We start from the raw sequence: 20,326 nt of genomic DNA, 5'->3' as shown, positions 1-20,326 counted from the left end.
TTCTGGAGGAACGAATGTGAATAGGCTGCTGGGATTCTCTGTCCACTGAGGCTTTGGAGGGTAACTCTAGAGAAAACAGGAATCCAGGAACCTTCTGCTGGAGTCCTTGGCTCACTTTGATTTTGTGAGAATTCTAATTACAGGAGAGCTTGAACATTTAACCCTTATGTTATGTGTCTACATTATTATGAACTAACTCGAGGCCCAGGGTACGAAATTCATGCACGGTGTGGAAGGGGGTCCCTCAGTCTGGCCTGTGCCCTCTCTCAGTCCAGGTCCCCTCACTCCTTACCGCCTGCCTATTCGCTGCTCCTTACCACTCGGATCCCTGCTCCTTAGCACTTCTGCGGAGGCAGGAGAAGCTACCACCACTGCTGCTGCACTTGCCAGCCGTGAGCCTGGCTTCTGGCTGAGTGGTGCTCTGAGTGGGAGCGCACTGACCACCAGGGGGCAGCTCCTGCGTTGAGTGTCTGTCCCCTGGTGGTCAGTGCACATCATAGCGGCCGATCATTCTGCCATAACGGTCACTTAGGCTTTTATTATATACACTAGGGGGCTAGGGCATGAATTTGTGCACCTTGAAAGGAACTGTGGGCCACAAGGCGGCGGTGGGCACAGGGGTGGGTCTCGGCCCATCTTCAGCGCCCCCGCCTGGCCCCTCCCACCGTGGCCCCCAGTCCCCTGTCTGTTGGCAGCCCTGCTCCTGCCGCCGCTCCAACGCACCGACGGCGCTGGCCCCGCTCGCACCCGCTGACAGCACGGAGTGACTGGGGCTGGCAGCACAGCGGGTGCGAGCGGGGCTTGCACCATCAGCAGGTGTGAGCGGCAGCTGCTGCCCTGATCACCCCTCAGGAGCAGGGAGAGGTGGAGAAGCCAGGAGCAGGGGGAGGTGGAGAAGCCCTGAGGGGCAATCAGGGCCGGCAGCCACCGCTCACACCCACTGACGGCGCCGAGTGATTGGGGCTGGTGCCGGGCACTGGCAGTGGGTATGAGCAGTGGCTCTGGCACCAGAAGCAGGTGCGAGTGGGGCTGGCGCCAGCAGCAGGTGCAAGCACTGGACGTGACCATGGCATGTGGGAGCAAAGAATTTATAGTAACCATCAGAGGCTCGCCTCGATGATGGTGACCGGCACCCCGCCTTAGTCTGGCACCCCCACTCACCTGCTCCACCATCCTGCCATAGCTGACGCCTGCCATGTTCTGCACGCACCCCCTGGTGGTCAGCACATGTTATAGCAACCGGTTCAGTTGTTCGGTTGTGCTGCCATTTGGTCTATTTGCATATTAGGGTTTTATATATATAGACTAGAGGCCTGGTGCACAAAAATTTGTGCACTTGGACGAGTCCCTCAGCCTGGCCTGCACCCTCTCACAGTCCAGGATCCCTCGGGAGATGTCCATCTGCTGGCTTAGGCCTGCTTCCCAGGGAATCGGACCTAATCTGGCAGTTAGACATCCCTCTGGCAGCCCGGGAGCCCTCAGGGGATGTCTGACTGAAGGCTTAGGCCTGCTCCCTCGAGTTGGACATCCTTAGTGCTGCCAAGGAGGTGGGAGAGGCTCCCGCCACCGCTGCTGTGCTCACAGCCGTCAGCTCGACTTGTGGCAGAGCAGAGCTCCCCTTGTGGGAGTGCACTGGCCACCAGGGGGCAGCTCCTGCATTGTGCGTATGCCCCTGGTGGTCAGTGTGCATCATAGCAACCGGTCGTTCTCCCGTTAGGGTCAATTTGCATATTACCCTTTTATTATATAGGATAGTGATATTTAGGTAACACTGAGTCTCATATCCTCATTTATAAGAAGAAAAATAGTCCTGTTCAAATATGTTTGGTAACTTTTTAAAAAATAGAGAATCAATATATAAAGAATTTTCTTCCAAATCCTGATTTAACCAAAATTTTACATCTTAAACAAAAAGTTCCATATTTACTGTTTGTTTTAAGGTTTTATAAATGGCTTCCAACAGCTAGAACTATTTAGTTAGTTTTTGTATTTAATGTTGCTTTATGTTTTCATGGATTTTTCTCCTTTTTCCTGTTTCTCCCTCCTCTCCCTTTTTACCCCACACTTCTTATGATTGTTTCCCAAACCTAACTGATCACAAAAATCAACGAGGATGCTTGTTCAAGTTTAGATTCACAGGCCTCTCCTAAGAGATTTTGATTCAGAAGGTTTAATGCACCTAGGCAGGTTTGGGAAACACTCCTTTACTAGCTGGTCCCCATAAGGCCTAGCAGTGTGCTCTGTCACAATTCACATTAAATGGTATTGACCGGCTAGCTGAATACTGGTGCTGCCGACAGGAATGCCAATAAGTGCCCACTGTGTTTTTAAAACACAATTTATACTTGGCCATCTGTTGTGTACCGCAGCGGCAGCACCCTCCTAGGCTGCTTCCAGGGGTCAAAGCACTGGATTGCTCCACATTGTTAGTACGCATGCCACTGCCCTCCTCCAGGAGAAAGCATGCTTAGATCCAGGTGTTAGACATGGCAGTACAGAGGACAGGCATTCCTCAGGGTTGCTATAGCACCTCAGGTTACCTTAAGCACATGCACATTCCTTCCCTCCATTCCACAAGTAGCTTTTTGAGAAGCTACTTTACAAAGTTCAAATTAATGTGCCTTCTGCATACACAGTCAACCAACTCCTGAACTCCTGAGCTTGTAACACAGCTCTGGAAAGAAATTATTTAATTAATTTTGGATAGATAATGTATAACATATGGTACAAATTTAAAAGATACAAAAGGGAATACCGTGAAAATGAAGTCCCATTTCTACCTGTACGTCACTTACTCAACGCTCCTCTTCAGAGGCAAATACTACCTGACTCATACTTACCCTTTCAGATGACCTGTGCACATACAAGCCTCTATATTTTTTCAACAAATGATAGCTACTATATATATTTCTACCACCTTGCTTTTCTTGTTTAAAAATATTTTTGGGGCCCGGATGGTGTGGCTCAGTTGGTTAGAGCCTTGGAGGTGATTGATCAATGTTTCTCCCTCTCCCTGTATACACACACAAACACACACACACACACACACACACATATATATATATATATATATAGATAGAGAGAGAGAGAAACAGAGAGACAGAGAGAGAGAGAGAGAGAGAGAGAGAGAGAGAGAGAGAGAAATTTTTAAATGTCTTAAATTTTTAGTTTAAAAACTAAAAGCTACTTTATATAGTTTTTTAGTTTAAAAACTAAAAGCTACTATACACACACACACACACACACACCTATATATATATATATATATACATATATATATGTATTATATATATACTACATTCCATGTTCTTTGTTTTCAATTATTCCATTTAAAAAATCAATTTTTATAGTTTGGAATTTATTTCAGTAGGGAATTAAACTTTTTCTTTTTTTTTAAGGATGGCTAGCCAGCTGTCCCAGCAAGAAACCCCATCATTTTTCCTTCTGATTTGAAACATTTCCCTTGTTATATAACTACTAGAGGCCCAGTGTGCGATTAAAATCGCATGAGGAGGGGCCCTGCCTCCTGCCTCCCACCACTGCAAGGAGGTGCCCCACCTCCCGCCTCCTCGTGCGGCCACCCTTGCACACCATGCTGTGCACTCAGCCTCTTGCTGATTGGTCGTTACGGCATGATGTCATGACGACCATTAGCATATTAGCTCTTATTATATAGGATGTGTTGTCTCTATAGTCCTGACCTTTATAATCTGTTCCATTGATCTATGTATTTGTGTTCTATACAATTTTCATCATAATGACTTTATAATTTAGAATACCTAGTAGGTTAGGTTGCTTCTTCATGACTCCCCCCGCCCCCCATTTGCTAGTTACTTTAGAATTATATTGTGATTCTGAATCTGGCAACTCCCTGCCCTTGAAAATTTAATATTTTAAAAGATCATGTTAAATTGATAGATTAACTTAGGGAGAATTGAAATTTTGGTGATGTTACATTTTCCTATCCAGGAACTGATATGCCTTCCTTTTATTCAATTCATTTGTGTGTTTTCTCTCAGTATCATCTTTAAAGTAATTTTTTATATAAATCATATGCATTTTTGTTATATTTGCCACTACTCCTTTTTATTATTATAGTTGACATAAAATATTATATTTTGTATAATATAGTACTACAAATATATATTTTTATTTTCACAACATAACAATTCAGTATTTACATACCCTGCTAAAGTGATAACCATGATAAGTCTAATAACCATCTGCCACTGTACAAAGGTATTATGATATTATTGACTATATTCCCTATCCTATGTTGTATGTTACATCCTAGTGACTTATTTATTTTACAACTGGAAGTTTGTACCTTTTAATTATCCTCATCTTTTCTTTAAAAAAATTTTTTATTGATTTTTTACAGAGAGGAAGGGAGAGGGAGAGAGAGTTAGAAACATTGATGAGAGAGAAACATCAATCAGCTACCTCCTGTACACCCCCTACTGGGGATGTGCCCATAACCAAGATACATGCCTTTGACCAGAATCGAACCTGGGACCCTTGAGTCCATAGGCCGATGCTCTATCCACTGAGCCAAACCAGTTAGGGCTCTCCTCATCTTTTCATCCAGCCTCACCCCCAACCCCTCTGGCAGCCATTACTTTGTTCTCTGGATCTATGAGTCTGTTTCTGTTTTGCTTTGTTTGTTTTTTTTTAGATTCCACAAGTAAGTGAAATCATAGGGTATTTATCTTCCTCTGCCTGACTTATTTCACTTAGCATAAAACCCTCCAGGTACATCCATGTTGTTACAAATGACAAGACTTTATTCTTTTTTATGGCTAACTAATATTCCATATATATATATATATATATATATATATATATATATATATATATACATATATAGAAAGATATAGATAGATATAGATGTAGATATGGATATAGATATAGATATAGATATAGATATAGATATAGATATAGATATAGATATATCACATCTTCTTTATCTGTTCAACTATCAGTGGACATCTAAGTGGCTTCCATATCTTGGCTATTATAAATGATACTGCAATGAACATAGGGATGCATATATCTTTTCACATTACTGTTTTATTTATTTTTTGATAAATACCCAGAAATGGAATTGCAGAAGGGTCTATGGTAGTTCTGTTTTTAATTTTTTGAGGAACCTCCCTACTATTTTCCATAGTGGCTGCACCAGTTTATAATTCCACCAACAATGCACAAGAGTTTCTTTTCTCCATATCCTTGCCAACACTTGTTATTTGTTGATTTTTTTATAATAACTCTTCTAACAGGTGTAAGATGATAGCTCATTGTGGGTTTGATTTGCATTTCCCTGATGATTAGTGACACTGAGCATCTTTTCATGTGTCTGTCAGCCATCTGTATGTCTTCTTTGGGGTAACGTTTATTTGGGCTTCTGTCCATTTTCTAAGCAGATAGTTTCCTTTTATTGAGTTATGTTGAGTTGTCTGAGTTCTTTATATATATATCAGATATATCATTTGCACATATTTTCTTCCATTCAGTAGGTTGTCTTTTCATTCTGTTGATGGTTTCCTTCACTGTGCAAAAGCTTTTTAGTTTAATGTTGCCCCATTCTTTTATTTTTGCTTTTGTAGCTCTTGCCTGAGAAGATATATGCAAAAAATATTGCTAAGAATTATGTCAGAATTTGCTGCTTATGTTTTCTTCTAGGAGTTTTATGATTTCAGGTCTTACATTTAAGTCTTTAATCCATTTTGAGTTTATGCTTGTATATGATGTAAGAAAGTGGTCCTGTTTTCATTTTTGACATGTGTTTGTCCAGTTTTCCCAACACCATTTACTGAAGAGACTGTCTTCCCCATTGTATATTCTTGCCTCCTTTTTTGAAGATTAATTGACCATACAGGTGTGGGTTTATTTCTGGACTCTATTCTGTTCCATTAACCTATGTGGCTGTTTTTGTGCCTATACCGTACTGTTTTTGTTCTTTTTTTTTTTTGCCACCTCATTCTTTGGCTAACATTCCAAAGTTTTTTCTTTATTTTTCATAGTTTTCTTATTAACAAATAATCGTTTTTCCTGAGTAAGATTATTAAAAAGTTAACCCTCTACCAGAAGTGTAAAGACAAATAAAATGTAGACTCACAATACAAATTTATTAGTATTATTATTTTAAATCCTCACTGAGGATATTTTTCCATTGATTTTTAGAGAGAGTGGGAGGGGGAGAGACACACAGAGAGAAATATAAATGTGAGAGAGACACATCGATTGGTTGTCTCCTGCACACGCCCCGACGAGGGCCCAGGCTGGGGAAGAGCCTACAACCGAGGTATGTGCCCTTGACTGGGCTCAAACCCAGGACCCTTCAGTCCGCAGGCCAGCGCTCTATCCACTGAGCAAAACCGACTAGGGCTCACAATACTCTGTAGTACAGTAATTATATGCTTCAGTCCATAAACATATCCCGCATTGCAGGAGCCCCATGTTGGGCTGCCAGTTGTGAGTGTCCCCCCCCACGTCCCGCATGGTTCAGGGTTCAGGGTTCAGGTTCAGGATTCGGGCTCTGGAGGAGGCCGCACACAAATGAAAGAGACTAGACAAGAAAATATTAATTTGGGAATTGGGAGCCAGGCAGAAGCCCAAGAGAGGACTATGCTTTGCTCTGGCCTTGCCATTCTTTTTATTCAGGTCTGGGGTACACCCATAGCCCTTAGGCAGGCAATTCCAATAATAGCTCGATGATAGCCCATCAGCAAGGATTTACATAAGACTAAAAGGTGGAAGTTGCTTCAGCTACCTTTGTCTTGACTAAACAGTGGGTGTATGGCTCTGACCCTTGCCAGAGCCTCAAGGTTGACCAGCCTTCCGGACTCCTTGTCCACCTCTTTCTGCCAATGAAGGCCATGGGCAGCTTCCAACAACGCATCTGTTGTGTTGCCAGGGAAAACATGAGCAAAATCTATCATTCCCACTTCTACTTCTGTAATCTCTTGGCAACCAGTGGGAAGATGGTAGAAAGTCTTTTCCAGTTGGGAAAGTATATTTCTGTTTAAATGTTCCTGTGACAAACTTCTCCACCTATTGACTTGCTATATATTTTCAACTTTCAATGAAGTCTGACTGTGATGTTTTTTTGAATACATTTTTCTGTGATGACCATACATCTTGGATAAGCTTTATGTCTACTATTTTTCCATTCATTGTGGAACTTAACACTTGAAAGTTATTATTGTACTCCAGTATGTCTGTGTCTGAGAGTTGTCCTTTGGACAAAAAACATTTCTGCCAAAGTTCTGTCGTTTGATTTTGTAGAGGTTGGCTCAGTTGAACCTTCATAAACAAACAGTAATGAACTCACATAAAAGTTAAGCTGCTCCTGGCTTTTCAAACGACTGCAGAGTACTCTCAATCTTCTGAATACTGGCAGCAATAGCATTTTTTTTTTTTTAAAGCAGAATCCATTATGAAAAAAACCTGGAAACTCCATCCTTTAGTTTCTTTTGTTAGGCTTCTTCCATAGTGCTGGTTTTGTGTCTCATAGCTATCAGAATGAACATGATAAACTCCCATGCCGCACACCAAGAACGCAATCTCTGAGTACTTGCCTACCTGTTGCTGAATCTTCTCAGATAACGCAAAAGAATCATAGCTTTTTTTGCCCTATCTCTACATCCACTATACAGGGATTATTAAATCTATGGGTCACATCTTCAAGGTTTAGGTATAAATCATTTGGCACAGTGGGAGGTGACCAGATGCCATAATATTTTGGCAAAAATTTTCAAAGCTCTAAATCATATTATAGAATTCTAGCTCCCTTATTGGACCCCTTGGAGGTGGCTGTAGCTGTTTCAAAACTGTGCCATCTGGATGTTGCATGATACCCACTTTGTCCTTCCTGTACATGTGCCCAGCCACCTGATGTCAGCCGTAGAGGAAGTGGAGCCTGCCGCTGCTGTTTTCAGGGTGCTCTCAGAGATGGCCTCGCTTGCCAGGTGGGGTTGGCCACCCAGGTGGGGCACACATTTCTGGGGAGCTGGATGCTTCAGGCAAAGTGGGGATGAAGACCAGCTGGTGTGGCTCAGTGGTTGAGCGTTGACCTATGAACCAGGAGGTCACAGTTCAATTCCCAGTCAGGGCACATGACTGGATTGCAGGCTTGATCCCCAGTGTGGGGCGTGCAGGGGGCAGATGATCAATAATTCTCTCTCCCCCAAACACACACATCTTCCTCTCTGAAATCAATAAAAAAATACATTTTTTTAAAAAAAGTGGGGATGGAGTCTCCATTGCCAGAGAGCTGAAGTGGCAGGTACAGCTTTGAAGGGCAAGAAAAAAAAATAGGGCGAGTGAAAGGGCACAGGAGAATAGGGGTTGGGTTTCTCCAGCTAGGTGCTAAGGCCCATGACACTACTGCTCTGCTGCCTAGGCCACCAGGCCCAGTACAACCCTGGAGAGATAGAACTGAGCTCTCAGCTGAGGAGCACTGAGGTGGGCACCTATTGCTCCCCTTCCATACTGTTTGATTACTATAGCTTTTTAGTATGGTTTTAAATCCATGAGTGTGATACTCAACCTTGTTCTTCTTTCTCAAGCTTGCTTTGGCTATTTGGGATCTTTGTGGTGCCACTATTTAAATAAGTGTTTCTCTTGTTTCATCTTTATTTAGATACTAGAGGCCCGGTGCATGAAATTTGTGCACGGGTAGGGTCTCTAGGCCTGGCTGGTGATCAGGGCCAATTGGGGCCTTCTGGCTGCCAACTGGGGCCTTCCTTCCCTGGCTGCCGGCTGCCAGCTAAGGCCTTCCTTCGTTCTGCGCCACCCCCTGGTGGTCAGCACACATCAGAGCGAGCAATTGAACTCCTGGTCTCCCCATGGAACTCCCTATAGAGTTTCTAATGAGAAATCAGGTGTTGGCCTTATGATTTCTTTTTTAAATATATTTTATTGATTTTTTACAGAGAGGAAGAGAGAGGGATAGAGAGTTAGAAATATCGATGAGAGAGAAACATCGATCAGCTGCCTCTTGCACACCCCCTACTGGGGAATGTGCCCGCAACCAAGGTACATGCCCTTGACCGGAATCGAACCTGGGACCCTTGAGTCCGCAGGCCGACGCTCTATCCACTGAGCCAAACCAGTTTCGGCAGCCTTATGATTTCTTATATTAGTTTCACACCTAGACATTTTACTGAATTTTCTTATGTAAGCCTTTTTCAGGTGATTTTCTTGAGTTTTCTAGTTAAAAAAAAAAAAAAATCATATAATCTGCAAATGGTAACTATTTTACCTCCTGTCTCCAAATTTGTTTTAACCTCATGTCTGTCCCCCTGACTCAATGGGAATGCTTTCAGTATTTTCCCATTAAGCATTAGTTCTCTAATTTTTTACTTCATAAAGATCCTTTTTAATTCCCAGGTAAAATGATTCTTGCTCCATTGTCCATAGTTAGTTGTGGCAAACTTTTTGATCATTCCTTGCAAAAACTAAAGAATGAAAGGGCTCAAGCTAGAAAGGTGTTCATTATATTGGGCAGATATCAGCTTCCTCCTAGCTTCCACTCATTTGCCTTCTGGAAACAAACAAACAAAAAAGAGAAGAGAGATCAGACTCATTCAGGAGACAGTAGGTTGGTCTCTTATTTAAATTGTTTCTCTCTGCTTCATAGCATTGGAGTTTAACAAATGTCCTTTGTCCTCCCAGTGGAGAGAGTTGAGAGTCCTTTGAAGATTTGCTGGGCACAGAGCTCTGTGGTTGGACTCCACAATGTGCTTATGCTCCACCAGCAATCAGCTAATTTGCTGATGACTCCGGGTTTCTTCCTTGTCCTGGCATTCCTGGAAACTACACATATAAAGACATCATTTTGCACCACACTATGGAACTTGTAGGGAGAATTTCACACTTATGACCCAAAGTGAGACCAATTGAGTTATATTTCTTCTTGTCTTTTGGATTTTATTCTTGGCTCTAGACTTCTAACAGTCAGATCAGTCATATTACTGATAACGCTAAAATCCCTTCTTATCTAAGCACCAACAACTTGTTGTGGTTTCATCAGCTGTCTGGTCACTTACCTTAATCAGGATATGCTGTGAATTTTAATTCTGTAAACTGCAAGCTCATTATAAGTCATGTGAATTTGGTTGTAATTATAACAAGTGTTTGTTTTTGAAATTTTTAAAGATTATACTCTATGGGAGGGTGCCACTCTTCAGTTTTCAAATTCAAAAATTTTTTGAAGTGTTTATTCGGCTAAAAAGCAGGGAGAGCTGACATGAAGACTTTTGTGATATGTAAGTGAGATCAGACAAAATAAATAGACATGGAAACGAACCATTTGTATTTAAGCTGTTTTGCTTTGTTCTTGGTTCTTGAGCATAAGATGGCAACTTATAAACAATAAAACACTACCACATTTTGTATTGCTTTCATTTTCATGCCTGGTGCTTCTATTTCACATATTCAGTGAGGGCATTGTACATATATGTCAAGTCTGCATGACCTGCTTTCTGGCACTGAAAGCAGGATCTGATCCTATAGTTGGCTTAAGTACCTTGTAAACCTTTAGTCTTTAAATAAGTGATAAGACATAGCATGCAGTTGAATATATATATATATATATATATATATATATATATATATATATATATATATATAATTTTCTCCTTGACAGACTTTATAAAACTTAAGAGCAAACACTTACCCCCAAAACAGCATCCTTGGCATTTAACAACCACATTGTTACAAAATGAAGCCAGTATATTCTATCTAGTTTCTAGACATGAAATTTCCTCATTTATCTTTGCCACTTCCGCCTCTGGCAGAGACAGGGCCTATGCACATGATAAGTAATCAATAAATATTTACTTAATGAGTGGATGAAGTCTGAAATTCAGTTCAGACACCAATGTGCTTGAGACAATAATTTTATTGCTTACTATAATTAATTTATATTTAAAACATCTCTTCCGTCATCAATTCAAATAAAATAAACAATACATCTACCCCAGAATAATATTCTGGATATTAGTTGGGAATTAAATTCTCAGTCATAGGACATTTTTTATTAATTAACTGAAGCATAATTAGTTGTCATTGGACATGTGGCTCAATTACATGGATCCATTCTCAGCACATCTAAAGATAGTACGCTCCCAAAGGTTCTGGTCAGGTGGTAGATTCTGAAATAACCACCAATAACATTTGAGGGGTTTATACTGACCTTTTCCAGCCACGGGCACTAAATAGAAGATATACAAATAGACCCAGGCTGCTCCCCACCCCCCCTTCTGAGGAACACAATGGAGTTTTTGTGCTTTTAGAAATGGTGGTGGTTGGGGGGTTGTTATTCTATAGAGAGTTTATGCTCTTAAAAATTTCCATATTAATTTGTTTTTTGAGTCGATAATACTTTTTATTTTTCCTGGTTTTTCATATTATTCTCTAAGGTAGGTAGTGAGAAGTGAAATAAATCAACAGAGGTAGAAATAACCTGAAAAAAAAATCTACCTGTGGATGAATAGTGGCCACTCTTTGATTCTAAACCTTTTGTGGTATGCTCATTAATAACAAAACAAACAGAAAGTAATATAAGAACAAACAAAGCAAGCAAACAGATTAAAAACAAACAAACCTATCCTTCTGAGAATGAATATGAAAACTATTATATTGTAGTTTTCTTTTCTTTTAAAAAAATTCTTTATTGTTGAAAGTATTACATATGTCCCCTTTCCCCCCCATTGTCCTCTCCCAGCCTGCCCCTACCCCCTAAACCCGCCTTCACCACTCCAGAAGGAAGAGCACTTTTGTGCTTTATTTATAAACTAGAGGCCCAATGCATGAAATTCATGCACTGGGGGGCGGGGGGAGGGGGACCTCAGCCCAGCCTTCACCCTCTCCAATCCGGGACCCCTTGGGGAACGTCCGACTGTCAGTTTAGGCCCGATCCTGGCAGTTGGACATTTCTCTCACAATTCTGGACTGCTGGCTCCTAATCACTCACCTGCCTGCCTGCCTGGTCACCCCTAACTGCCCCCACCTGCTGGCCTGATTGCCCCTCACTGCCTCTGTGTGCCAGCCTGATCACCCCTAACTGCCCCCCCTGCTGGCCTGGTTACCCCTTACTGCCCCTCCTGCCTTCCTAGTCGCCCCTAACTACCCCCCCCCCGTCTGCTGGCCTGGTCACCCCCAACTGCCCCCCTCTGCCAGTTTGATTGCCCCCAACTGCCTCCCCCCCTCCCCGCCAGCCAGGTTGCCCCGCACGGCCCCCCTGCCAGCCTGGTCACCTTACGCAGCCTGCTGTTAGTCATTTGGTCGTCCCTCATTAACCCCCCAGCTGGCCTGGTCGCCCCACACAGCCTACTTGTTTAGTCATTTGGTCATCCCTCACTAACCCCTCTGCCAGCCTGGTTGCCCCATGCAGCCTGCTTATTCAGTTGTTTGGTTGTCCCTCACTAACCCCCCTGCTGGCCTGGTTGTAGGCAGCCATCTTGTGAGGGTGTGAGGGTTAATTTGCATATTACCTCTTTATTATATAGGATGCTCTAGGCCATGATATGGAGCAGATTAAAGAGAATGGGAAAAAGGCACAAAACTATTCTAGCTACTTGGCAACTTCAGAGAGCTCCATCTTCAAATCCAGCAAGTCCATTATTGTTTAAATGATTTGGCTGTTACAGTGTACTTGCCAAGCCTGCTGCCAATCAGATACCATCACTTGCTTTTCGTGTAGATGAGAGATTTAGGAATTGCAGTTTGGGGGATTTTATGTGACAATTAGAATTCTCTTCTTGCTAGGATTAAGCTTGCCTTAAAAGATATTGTCTTCATAGTGTGGTGAAGGCCTGGAAGGGGTGGGGTCAGGGGTCAGTGGAAAAAAAACACACACAAAGGGGACATCCAAGATACTTTCAACAATAAAGATAACTTTTTAAAAAATATATTGTCTTCTTTAGAGATCTCAGTTTCTATAACTTTAGCATGATGGCCATGTACAAAATCATCACTCACCTTAAGTTTTTACAATTCTAGATCTGTGAATGAGATAATTAGGGTCCTTTATATTGTCGATGGTTTTAACATAATTTTCATCCAAAAATTCCCTCTGAACCAAAAATTGATAAAGAAAATAATATGTTCTTGGAGATTCATTAATAGATAGTCACTTTTCTGAAATTTTTTTTAAAAGTTTGTCTGGTTTTATTCCAAAGAGCATTTTGAAAGCCATCTGTTGGACAAGAGTTGACAAAGGTACAAATTATTTGATAAAGTAATCTTAGTGAATAATAACCATCTTATATAATCATTCTTGCTAATGCCAGTGGTCATTAAAAGAGAAAAAATAATCTATTTGTTGTTAATAAAAGATGTTCATTCACTATAGGATTGAAATATGATGAGTTCTTTAGCAATAGAATTATATTTAAAATTATTATTCTCCCTTGTACTTAGATCTTACTCTGGAATTAAAGGACTCCAGTTGAAGGTTAACCTCCAGCCCAATGAAAATTACTTCTTCTACGTGAGAGCCATCAATACATTTGGAACAAGTGAACAGAGTGAAGCTGCCCTCATTTCCACCAGAGGTACCTTCTCCTTTGCACACAGTGACATATCTCCAAGCATTCTCATTCCTTCCCTCCCACCACCCAGAGGAGACATCCTTGAAGGCAACTTCTTAAAGGCCCCAACCTGCTGGTAGGGCACGGTTTTTGGCATGAGATCCCAAGATTGGTCAAGGGTTGAAATGTTTCTTTTATTTTTCTGGTTTAGAGGTTCTCAACCTTGGCTACCAATTAGCAGTCTGTCAGGGTACTCAAAAATACTGATGCCTAAGCCCCACTCCTGGAGATTCTGATCTGGTTATTTGAAGATAGGCTCTGACGTGTGGGTTTAATCTCCCCAGATGATTCTTGTTTGCCTCACAGCGTGTTATAATTTGTGGGTATGTTTTGAGTGTGTGGGATGGGGATAGTCTTATTTTATTGCATTGTGAACTCTATAAACAAGCTTCCAGCCTTATTGCTCTGTTTGTTTGTTTGTGCCTACCACGTTGTTTGTGCCAATTAATGTTTGTTGAGCGAAAGTTTGTAGAAAATACCCAAATGATGTCAACAGAAATGTTTGTCTGTTCTCAATCATTGTGAAAAGAACTGAGGAATGGAAAGGCAGTCATTTTATTATTTTATCCTAGACCCAAAGATGGCACAAGATTGAGTGTGGCACATTAAGTGATATGCTTAGTCGGCAAAAACTTGCATATATGCCTCATTTGTGATGTAAATATATTTATAAATATCTGCCTGATATTTATAAAGAGAAGACATGAGGTCTGCCTGCCCAGAAATTAAATTCCCTACCGTCCCAATATGGTGCCTATACCTTTCACTCTTAGAACCACTCCTTTAGGTTACACCAGTGCCTTTTCAAACTTTAATGTGGACACGACTCTCATGAGGATCTTGTTACAATGCAGATTCTGATTCGGTAGGTCTGGGGTGAGGCCTGGGATTCTGCATTTCTAACTCATTTCCAGGGGATGAAGATGCACGGAGCACACTTTGCATAGCACAGCAAGTTCTAGCATAGGAAGCATACTAGTAGAAGTAACCAGCCACTGGCATCCACTAACGCCTTATGAGATTTCACTGTGGGCCCAAAGACACTGGGGTATTTTGATATCTGGAGAAAGGGAGACCAGGGTCTGAAATAAGAGTCTTGGCCTAGGGACTGAACTTGACATTGTGGCAATGTTATAATCATATTTTCTTAACTGCAATAGGAACCCGATTTCGCTTGTTGAGAGAAACAGCTCATCCTGCTCTGCAAATTTCCTCAAATGGGACAGTGATCAGCTTCTCTGAGAGAAGACGGCTGACAGAGTAAGTAGAAGAAAGTGCAAGATACCTCTGCATTAGAGTGTTCTGAGGGTGTGTCACTTCATTGTGCATAGTTTTGGTTTCACGAATATGCCTGGGTGTGTGGTATCGAATAGAAATGCGTGCACACCCATACAGTGTGGTTATGGTTCATTACTAGAGGGAAGGTGACAGAGAGAGTTCATAACTTAGAGCAAGTGTCAATATTTTTGTTGGAAATATAAGCACAGATGGTTTGTTTAAAACATAGGCTGTTTTATGGAATTACCTCTGGTTTAATGAAAAAAGAATTCAGGTTAATTCTTCCATTATTTTCAATAACAAACCAGATTTTACATCCATCCAATTGGAAAGGAATAGAGGAGAATGACATTTTGTTGAGTTTCTAGCTCTGGCCACATGCAGGACTTTTCAGACTTTCTTGCCCACCCCCCAACACCCACATCACCCACAAAAAGAAGCATCAAAGTAACGAAGTGCCAAAAGCTGAGGGCACAATTGGGAGACTGCTCTGCAATTTGCCTGCAATCTCTCATGGTTGTTTTAAGGTCCAAAAGGTCAAATGGAAGAATGTACATGAAAGGCTTTTGAAAACTGTAACCCTTGTGAAACGCAGGCTGCTGTCAGCGCTGGGCTGCCAGCAAGCACTCACAATAAAGCACTGAGTTGACCAACAGGGACTTGCACTGCTTTCCTATCAGGTTGCTATTCACCTGTCTCAGGTCCAGCTCAGGTGTTACCTGCTCCTGGAAATGCCCACGCTTTCTCTTGCCCTGGCATCCTTTGATTTGACCTGTGAAAGGGTCTGAACTTGTGTGGAGTCGCTTGTCAGCAACTTGATCTTGAATTAATCCTCAAGCAGCTGCCTTATATTCTGCATTTTTGAATCCCCAGAATCTAGCAGGGGGACCCAGAAACACAATAGATGCTAAATATATACAAATGAGTGAATTCAAAAAATAAAATATTTTAAAAATAGATTGGGCTTTTCTCTTTTTTTGTTTAGTTTCTCAAAAAATAAAAGAAATAAACTGGTTGGTAAGCGTTCATACATAATAACTGTTGGTAACTGTAATGTATTTTATAGAATTTTATTTATTACTAATCTAAAAATGATCTCATAGTTATCAGGCAGGCAAGCTTTGCTCCAGAGAGCACCTCTCTGAAATGAAGTTGGGTAAAGACATGAGAAAGTGAAACACATTCCTTTGTATTAATCATTTTCTCATCTATTAAAGGGGAGAGGGAGAGGTGCTGACTTAACGCTGCTTGAATTAAAAATGCTTCCTTGCTGCCTCAGCCATTTTAAAGCAAAATTGAGCAATTCATGCAAACAAGGTTACCAAAAGTGCTTTGGTTCATTTCCCTGTGCCTCTTATAAAAATAGCTGAGGTGAAGCAAGAAGAGACCTTTCAACAACCTCTCAGGCACACCTACTACAAATCGAGAGGCCAGAGTCTCAGTTTCTGTACTCCGCTCTGCTCTGGCCTCCCCAGCCGTCTTGCTGTTCAAGAGCAGCACCTCATTGGTCTCTGTGCCCAGTTAAATCAGTAGACACTGGAACTCATTGTTAAAAAAGGTTTTGGAAACTTTTTTGCAAGTTTTGTAAGAAAACTTTGCAAGTAATGCTCTCTTGGAACTGCCTACCTGCCTCCCTTGTATTGTCTCAATTTCTTTAAAAGAAGATTGTGCCATTTCTTTTTGTCCTGCATTATTTTAGTTATTGTCTGGTTCCCAGCTTCTTCCAGAGATAAAATGTAAAGTACATGCAAGTAGTATGTGGCAGTGGAATACGTCAAATGCACATTGAGAGTTTAGGGAATTCTGTGGCAATGAGATCAAGGTTCGGGGCACAATGAACAATGGAAGTCTAGTCAAATTCCAGCATTTCCCATGGATAGAGTCCTGCTTAAACTGGGTGTGAATGTGTGAATGTTGATGTCTATGAGATGAAGGCTGGCAAATCCTAATCAACTTTGCCTACAGAATCCCATCAGTGCTGGGTGAGGAGCTGCCTGCCTGCGGCCAGCATTACTGGGAAACTACAGTCACAGACTGCCCAGCTTATCGACTTGGCATCTGCTCCAGCTCAGCTGTTCAGGCCGGTGCACTGGGACAAGGGGAGACCTCATGGTACATGCACTGCTCTGAGCCACAGAGGTAAGCTGGAGTCCTGCCCCTCCCCTCTTCATCAAAATGTCATGAATTGCTTTCTAATTAGAGAACTCTGAGGGCCTAATAAATGCCATCCCAATCCCCTGCCCAAGTTTTGAACCAACTAAGAAAGAAAACAAGAGTCAAGTATATGGAGATTAAACTATTATTCTTACTACTGAGGAAGCCAATTTTAGAGAATGTAGTTCATACCCAAGAGCAAGAGGTTTCTTTAATATTGAACCCTACTAATAGACAGACATATCCACCCACAGCCTTGGCCAGGCCAGCTTCCCTGCCCTGCAAGGCAGAGTTGGTCCCTGGAGAAGCAGAGAAGGATGTGTGTCTCCTGGGAAAGCTCCTAATTAAGAGATAGGGAATAGGAAGGGACTTTTGGGCCATGCATGGACAGTTTTTCTCTCTAAACTCACCCCAGAGTAGGGAGAGTCCACAGGGCAAAGCTAAAAGGGCTCCCTCCACAGAGAGGAGTCAACAGGAGTGAGAGAAAGAAGTGGATCCCCAATACCCTTCCCATATGGTCTATATCAAGCATTGGCAAACTACAGCCCAAATAGGACCCACTGTTTATGTGAATAAACTTTTATTAGCACACATGCTCATTGTTTGCATATTGTCTATGGCTGCTTTTGTACTACAATGGCAGAGTTAACTAGAGACTGAATGGCCCCCAAAGATATTTACTCTGTGGCCCATTACAGAAAAAGTTTGCTGACCTCTGGTCTAGATTATTAGTATTGTTTAGTTGGTTGAAGTGAAAAAGCCATTAACCAGTGTTCACCTCAGAGAGTGAAGGGCAACTATGTGATGATCCGAATATGCTCACAAGATGGTCTAATAAAGGAGCAATGGACTGGGAACCAGAGACTGATTTTAGTCCTGGTTCTGTCCTCCTATTGGCTACTTATCAGAAGTGGCTTAACCCTCTGAGCATAGGCCTCATGTGTCTTGCCAGGGGAAAGCAATGCCTGGTCTGCTACGTTTTGGGATTGTGAGGATCACATGAAATCAGGTACAGGGAAGAGGTTTGAAGTTGCAAATTATCATACAATGTGGGATATTATTCAAATGTAATGCTTTAAGAAGAAAGCCTTCAGTGCTTGCAAGTTTCCAGAGAAAGGCCCACAGATTGGGATTTTGCACATTTCTCCCCGAATCCTCCTTGATAGTTTGATTCTCTGACATGGTTCATAAGGACACCATCTCCAAGAGCTATTTAAAGTAGCAGTTCATCAAGTCAGGGCAATTATGATTAATTGATATTCAGCATCGTGCAATGCTTAAGGACCTAGCCCCTTCCCAGAGTTAAACATCACTCAAACCTGGAGTTTATAATCAGATTTAGAGCTGAAACTAGATATTGATTTTATGAAAAGGTCCTTCGACTAGCCACTGGTAACAAATTTCTAGTCTCTAGAAAACAGAATTGTATTATGTTCCAAGGAGGAACAGGCAATAACTGGACAAGGAGCCATGCCCCGGGCAGACAGGCTTGGTTTTAGGCCAGAGTTCAAGTTGAAGAAGAAACTGATGTGCTTAGGAAGAAATGGAGACAGAAGCGGGGCAGGGCATGTTCCAGGCTCTGTAGAACTGGTGGAGCCAAGTCTTCAAGGAATGTCTTTACATCCTTGGCCTCCATGGTGGGGAGGGACTGACCTGGGCTGGACATCAGAGACCTTCCATTCCAGGATAGGGATATGGCTTATTTAGGCATTCAGAACCCTCTAGACCAGTGCTGTGCAATAGAACATTCTAAATAGAAAAATAGTGTCACGTGTGGCTACTGAACACTTGAAATATGGTTAGTAGAACTGAACAACAGGATTTTGAATTTTATTTAATTTTAAATAATTTTAACTGGCCACATGTGGCTAGTGGTTACTATATTGAACAGGGCAGGTCTAGTTCCTGGCTCCTGACTTACCGATCCATGAAATATCTTCAAAGTCATTCACATGTCTCCTCCAAACCTGTCAGGCCAATAGTAATGTTTTCCACAACATACAAGCATGTTCTGCCACCTCACCATTGCTTCTGCTGCCCCCACTGCTTGGGTCTTCTTCTCCCTCTTTTCCACCTCTCCAGCCTGACCATTCTTTTTGGCTGAGTATGAGCCCTTATGCTCCCCAAGCTTTCTGTAAGAGCCCCAGCCTACACTGCTGGTCCCCATCATTGCCACCTGCAACCCTTTTCTGCTCTACAAGTTTCTTTATTATCATAAAGTCTTGCTTATCTTCCCATTCCCATGAACCTTTGCCCTTTCACACAAGCTTCATTCTGCAATGAAGTTGCCAACTTGCCATTCCCTAAGTATACCTGCACTCAAGCTTCTGGGCCTTTAAGAGACATCACAAGGTTTTAAAGGTCCTTAGCCTTTTCTGCTATACCCGTATCAGAGTCACTTACCCGGATTCTGGGGGCTCAGTCTGCCCTGGTGTTGCTGCCACCCCTCAGACCTACCATACCCACAGAACTTTTTCTCCTCTCTTTTCTTCCTTTCCATCTCTCATTTCTTCCTTCCCCCCACTTTCAGGTCTCCACCTTCCATTTCTAAGACCAGCAGGCAAAACCACCAAATTTGTGTTACTTTTTTTGCACAGAGAAATTTAGCTTCTTCTGTTCAGCAATTTCTCCTTCCCAATCTGGCCTTGAACCTTTCCTCTCACAGCAAAAACCGGTCCAGTAGATGTGTTTAGTAAACACTTTACAGTCTGTGCTCTGGGCTAGAGTCTCAGCTCTAGCCAGTGTTTAAGTCATCATCAGTTTTTCCTTTCTGTTCAGCAGAGTATGGGATACTGGTGGTCAAGGACAGTGTGCCCTGGTCCCTCATCCCCCAAAGGCCTAATAAAGTGCTGGAGACACAGATATGCCCAAGTGAATACTTGTTTAATTAAATTTATTTCAATTGAAAAGATAAACCAAAGGCAATCCCTTTAGCTGCAAGACCACAAAATCATTGCTAAGTGAAAAAAGAAAGTTGGTTTGGAATAAGGGGAGCTTATACAAAGGCTAAAGCTGGGCAAAAATAATAAAATATTTCTTAAACTTCATAAAGGCCCTTATGTAAGTTATTATAAATCCTTAAACTGTAAAATTAATACATTTTATGGAAGGCAAGCCGGAAGTACTTTTAAAAATACATGTCAGCCTTAAAGGAGTTTTATTCAAAAGAATGACACACTGTGAATGCGGTAGTTAAAACATGTGGGCAGCTGGGAGAGAATTAGAGTGTTGAGAAAAATCACAAGGGAGGCATATGTTGGTTATTCTGGGACTGCTTCTTAATGTAGAAGGAACAA

The 20,326-nt window shown here is 41.9% G+C and overlaps 1 protein-coding gene and 1 pseudogene across 2 annotated transcripts in view; one reads left to right on the top strand and one right to left on the bottom strand.

Annotated features, from left to right (window-relative positions):
* The window catches only part of CMYA5 (cardiomyopathy associated 5), a gene marked incomplete at its 3' end in the record, with an annotated part of 92,336 nt that overhangs the window by 71,554 nt on the left and 456 nt on the right, over positions 1 to 20,326 (top strand). Inside the window, exons 10-12 of the mRNA XM_079800740.1 lie at positions 13,429 to 13,562; positions 14,759 to 14,858; positions 16,842 to 17,015. Coding sequence (XP_079656866.1) covers positions 13,429 to 13,562; positions 14,759 to 14,858; positions 16,842 to 17,015 — 408 coding nt within the window. The remainder of the gene's footprint in view (positions 1 to 13,428; positions 13,563 to 14,758; positions 14,859 to 16,841; positions 17,016 to 20,326) is intronic.
* On the bottom strand, positions 7,202 to 10,717 carry LOC307109865 (inositol polyphosphate multikinase-like; annotated as a pseudogene). Its single transcript has 2 exons — positions 10,682 to 10,717; positions 7,202 to 7,893 (listed from the first exon to the last, which is right to left on the bottom strand). The product of its transcript is annotated as an inositol polyphosphate multikinase-like (transcript).

Source organism: Cnephaeus nilssonii, assembly GCF_951640355.1.
Source record: "Cnephaeus nilssonii genome assembly, chromosome: 2".
Taxonomy (NCBI): Eukaryota; Metazoa; Chordata; class Mammalia; order Chiroptera; family Vespertilionidae; genus Cnephaeus; species Cnephaeus nilssonii.
Note: the sequence above shows the minus strand (reverse complement) of the source record. Positions and strands in the feature narration are given on the sequence as shown.